General features: G+C 67.8%; 2 protein-coding genes across 2 annotated transcripts in view; one reads left to right on the forward strand and one right to left on the reverse strand.

The window, feature by feature from the left end:
• Window positions 1–1,848, forward strand: part of H696_00161 (hypothetical protein) — a 2,410-nt gene extending 562 nt beyond the window's left edge. Inside the window, exons 2-4 of the mRNA XM_009493996.1 lie at window positions 27–207; window positions 301–624; window positions 833–1,848. Coding sequence (XP_009492271.1) covers window positions 27–207; window positions 301–624; window positions 833–1,589 — 1,262 coding nt within the window. The 3' untranslated portion in view covers window positions 1,590–1,848. The remainder of the gene's footprint in view (window positions 1–26; window positions 208–300; window positions 625–832) is intronic.
• H696_00162 (hypothetical protein) lies at window positions 1,836–4,811 on the reverse strand. The gene is made up of 3 exons (XM_009493997.1): window positions 4,326–4,811; window positions 3,946–4,179; window positions 1,836–3,843 (listed from the first exon to the last, which is right to left on the reverse strand). The coding sequence occupies exons 1-3, from the start codon at window positions 4,789–4,791 to the stop codon at window positions 1,973–1,975; spliced, it is 2,571 nt and encodes an 856-aa protein (XP_009492272.1). The 5' UTR covers window positions 4,792–4,811; the 3' UTR covers window positions 1,836–1,972.
• Between the last annotated feature and the right edge of the window lie 12 nt (window positions 4,812–4,823).

A 4,823-nucleotide genomic window follows, 5' to 3' on the forward strand; every position in this document is an offset into this window, starting at 1 on the left:
CCCACCCACCCGCCCACCTCCGACAGAGCGTGAGTTTGAGTTGGCCACATTCTTCGTGTCCAGCTCCTCCAAGGCCGCTAGCCTTTCGAACAAGCAAAAGCTCAGCCTCTACTCGACCTACCGTGCGGCGCTGGCCACCCGTGATGAGGACGCCAGGCGCGACGCGGCCAACGCTCCCTCCGGCTGGGGCGAGGCCAAGCTCAAGCAGTGCGTTTGCGCCCGGCCCATTGCCGATCCCCGGCCCCCTTGCGGGGCCACTCTCCCGGCCATCACTAACCTTCGCCCGAATGCGCCGCATAGTCATGCGCGCTCTGTGGCCCGGGAGAACTTCCCGACTCGGGCCGACGCCGCCATGGCCTACATCCTCATGGTGAAGGACTATTTCGGCCTGGAGGCCATCCCCGGGACTGGGGGTGTCCCCGCCCACGCCCCTGGTGATGAGAGTGACCCGGAGTTGCTGATGGACTCGCCGTCGGACGAGCGCCTCCGGGCATATACCCCGCCGGGGATCGCCCAACTGCCAGTTGCCGAGGATGCCACCGCTCCGGCGGGTGCCGATGCCGACATCCCGACCGAGGACTTTGCTATGAGCAACTGCGTGAGCCGGCCGGTGACCGATCTCTCGTGCGTACTCGCAGACGCAGACACACACACACACACACAAGCGCACAAGCGCACAAGCGCACAAGCGCACACGCACTGCTGGTGTCTTTTGGTGAGGACATCCTCCCCTCCTCCCTCGCTGGTGTCCTACGGATGCCCGCCCTTTCCCTCGGGCTTCTAACTCCCCTTCGGCTCGGATCCCCCCCCCCCCCCCCCCCGATGCGCACAGGCTTCCCGATGAACTCCCCCTGCACAACACCCTGCGGCTGACGCACTACAGCCACTTGGAGGATCCGCTTCAGGTGCAGCACGTCCTGGCGGCCACGGTGCGCGGGTTCCCCGCCCCGGCAGAGGCCCCCCCCAAGCCGGTCTCCTCGGAGCACCCGCCGCAGGAAGTGGACACGGTCGATGCGTCGGGCCTGACGGCCCTCCACTGGGCCGCAGACCGGGGAATCTCCCGGGTGATCTTTTTCTTGCTCGCGCGCACCGATGCCGATCCCACCATCCGGTCGCTGCAGGATGGGTGGACCCCGCTGCATGGGGCCCTCCTGTGCCGGCATGACGATTGTGCCCGTCTCCTGATCGGCGGCTCGGTCCCGGGGCTGGGCATGGAGTATGACCTGCCCCAGCGCCTGTCCATCTTCTCGCGCATCCAGGCCACCCTGGAGCGCGAGGCCGACACCGTGTTCGACCCGGCCGAGGACTCGCTACTGGAGGCGGTCCGCGAGGCGGTCGATCTGCTGGACTCTCAGGACCCGGCGCGCGCCCTGTGGGCTGGGTATCTCGCCGCGCGCGAGGCCGGCGGGGAGCCCTTCCCGGCGGCGGTGCAGGACCTCGCCGACCAGGTCGTCTCCTCGGCCATCAGCCAGGCCCTCTCGGCTTCCATCAGCTCCCCCCTGTCCCCGAGCCCGGAGGACACCCTGGTGGTCAATGTCCCGGTGCAGGACGAGTCCGACTGGAGCGACCTGTGCGAGGGCAATGCCTGAAGCAATCCCCCTCGCTTTTGCTGCCTCCCCCTCTTGCCGCCCTTGCCGTCCGCCTGCTGCCTGCCTGTCCTGGCCGCCGTTGCGCTCCTTGTCCTTGCCACCTCCTTCCCCCTCTTCCCTTTGCGCTGTCCCAGCCGCAACGTCAGACCTGCCTCGCTTTTCCCCCCTCCTCCCCCTGCCAATCCCATCGGCGAGGGCGGGGCAGGGCATGTGAAAAGACACATGCATGCGCCGAAACAGAGTGTACAGTGTGTTTCTATTTTTTTCTTTCTTCTTGCCTGCCTCCTCCCCCCTCGCGCCCATCTTCACTTCCGGGGGGGGTGGCGGCGCGCCGGCAATCGGGAAGGGGCAGAGGGAGGGGAGGAAATGCGGCCGGGCACTTCTCAGGAGCTACTCGAGGCACCGGAGCGGGGGGTGGAGCAGTCGGCCGGCCCCGGCCCTGGGGGCTGCCGGCTGGGGAGGATTTCCGCCTCGAGGGAACTCAACAGGGTGAAGGCAAACATCTTGTCCACGGCCACCCGAACAAAGGACTGATCGCTCGGGTGCTGGGCGCCTTCCCCCACTCGGCGCGGGCTCGGGGCCAGGATCAGCAACTGCTCCAGCACCACGGCCAGGGCGCCCCACCGCTGCAAGTAGTCCCGGAGCTCATCGCTCGACGGGGTCCCCAACGTGGGCAGGTGATGGTCGATGAACATCTGGTTCCAGCGCAGCGGCTGGGATGGCTGCTCGGCCGAGCTGCCGACATTCGAAGTGACCCAGCAGACGCTGGCCAGGCCGCGCAGAACCAAGTCCGCGCCGTAATTCTTCATCAGGGATAGGATGATGCGCTTGCAGGAGTCCATGTCGGCTGTCGGAGGAGGAGGTGGGGGTGGGGGTGGCGCCGGCTCGAAGACACTCCCCATGATTGGCAGCTGCATGGGCTGCTGATATTGCATGGGCTGCTGCTGCTGCTGCATCGGGTGCATGGGCTGCAGAGGGTGCTGCAGCTGGGGGAACTGCTGGAACTGGGGCTGCTGCAGCTCCGGCACGAACCGAGGCTGCTGAAGGGGCATCTGAAGCTGCATCTGCAGCAGTTGCTGCTGTTGCTGCTGCTGCTGCTGCTGCAAGGAGGGGAGAGCCATGCCACCCAGCGCGGACGAGGCGACCGGCACCATTTGCCCGTTGGAAAGGTAAAACAGCTGCGGAGTCCCGGCCAAGGTCCCGCCGCCGAGGGAATGCTGGTGCTGCGGGGGGATCGCCAGCGGCGCCGACAGCTGCGGCGAGGAGTTGAGTTGCTGCTGAGCAAGGGAGGGCAGGGGCTGGAAGCCGGGCGTCATCGAGCCCCCTCCGTACCCCATGCCGGGGGCATTCAGGCGCGGTGTCGAGTGCGGCAGGAGGACATCGCCGCCGACCACCCGGCGGAGATGGTGATCGTCGGCCGGGCGCTGGAGGAAGGGAGCCATCCGCTGGAAGGGGGTCTCAACGATCGATGGCTGCTGCTGCTGCTGCTGTTGCTGTTGTTGGGGGAGCATCGCAGGGACTGGTTGGGGCTGAACGGTGGCCATCGTCGGAGGAGCAGTCGTGGCGGCGGTGCTGGCGGGGGCGGCGGTGCTGGCCCCGGCGCCGGCAACAGGAGTACCGGCAGTCTTTGTCCTGGATGGCGCAAGGAGTCCACGCAAGATATCTGCCTGCTGGGGAGGCGACACGGCGGCCGCCTCGGCTGGATGCTTGCGAGAGCGGGTGCGCGTGCGTCGAGCCGTGGACGAGGCCCTGGATGCGATGGAGGGCGAAGATGCCACAGCGGGAGTTCCAGCCGAGGACGATGGCCGGGCAGAGGGAGTCTTGGGAGTGGAGGGAGCTTCGCCGGCGGTGGTTGCCGATCCCAGGGGGGCCCTTTGGTCGAAGAGAGCCGGCGAGGCGGAGGCCTGGGTGTTGGCCATGCTGCGCGTGGTACTGTCAGTGATCACCGGCGAGTGGTCGGGCCGGGCAGCCGGCCGGGGCGTGACCGAAGAGGAGTCTGCCACCGGCTCGGGCGAAGGTGTGGCCGACACATCCAGCACCGGCGGCAAGAGAGGCCGCGAGCTTGGGGCCGCCTTCGGGCCCGGGGCACCGGCCACCGGGGGAACTGGCGAGGCTGGACACAGGCTCAGGGTGTGCAGCTCGGAGTCCGACTCGGCCATGCTCTCCTCCTCGGCTGACAGGGGGGCTGGTGATGCGCTGAAGTCCAGCGACTCGTTTGTCATCACGCCAGCCAATGCGGCGGTGAGTACCTCGGCTGTCGGGGCCCAGGGGCAGCGGGGGCGGGGGGGATGCATATGATCTGTGGTTAGTTCCCCCGAACCGGGCGTCAGACCAGGCGCCGAGGTGAAGCCCGTACAGAGGAGCGCCGCATCCTTGGACAGGATGTATGACCCGGGCGAGAGGATGTCAAAGGCAAAGGGAGTCGACCCGGAGACCATGCTTGCCGGGAGTGGCGAGCTCAGCGCCAGGCATTCCTGCAGGTCGTCGATGTAGCACGAGGAAAGGACACACGGGTGGGCAACGCGCGGGTGCGGGCCATCCGAGAAGTGGATCTGGCCGCCGGTCTCCACATGCTTGCCTCCGAGGTCAACTGCGCGGGCAGGGGGTCAGGCAAGGGGAACATCGAGACCGCGCGGGCCGCAGGCATGAGGCGCCCAGCTGGGCAGTGGAGGAGACGGGGGGGAAAAAAAGAAAAAAAAAAAAAACCCTCATGCGGGCAATGCACACCCCACGCACCGAATGACCGAAGGCGACTCGGGGCCACGCTCGGATCGAAGGAGGCCGACAGGCCCTGGAAGGGGGTCGTCAGAGGGGGCGTCGAGGCGGGCATCTCTCCCGGAACATCGGCCCGGGCGTGTGAGACTGGCTCGGTCGGCAGAGACGCGGACGCGGACGGCGCCGGGGCCTCTCTCGAGGGTGCTCCGGTGGGGGATGCGTCGAGGTTGCCCGCGGTGGGAGATTGCCCCGAGGTGCCTTGCGGCTCGGTGGTGGCACTGACAGCGGCGGCCGCGGCCACGATCTTGGGGTCTCGCGGCGACGTCTGCCCACCGGCGCGCCTGGCCGAGTCACGATGGCGCGTTGCCTTTTTGGCCGCCAGCCGAAGCCCCAGGCCCTCGTTGGCGGGGACCGGCTTCGTGTCGCGGAAGAAGCGCTTCTCGTGCCCGGAGAAGGCCTCCTTCGAGCCTATACGGAAGTGGTTCATGATGCCGGGGCTGGGGAGGGGAGGAAGGGGGG

The sequence above is a fragment of the Fonticula alba genome (genome assembly GCF_000388065.1).
Source record: "Fonticula alba strain ATCC 38817 unplaced genomic scaffold supercont2.1, whole genome shotgun sequence".
Lineage (NCBI taxonomy): Eukaryota > Rotosphaerida > Fonticulaceae > Fonticula > Fonticula alba.

Excerpts from the sequence above, each read along its gene's own strand:
- H696_00162 (XM_009493997.1), bottom strand. The coding sequence starts at position 4,791 with ATGAACCACTTCCGTATAGGCTCGAAGGAGGCCTTCTCCGGGCACGAG. Across the intron at positions 4,180-4,325 it reads GAGTCGCCTTCGGTCATTCG|TTGACCTCGGAGGCAAGCAT; the intron begins GTGCGTGGGGTG and ends CTGCCCGCGCAG. Across the intron at positions 3,844-3,945 it reads CAAGGATGCGGCGCTCCTCT|CCGAGGTACTCACCGCCGCA; the intron begins GTACGGGCTTCA and ends GGGCCCCGACAG.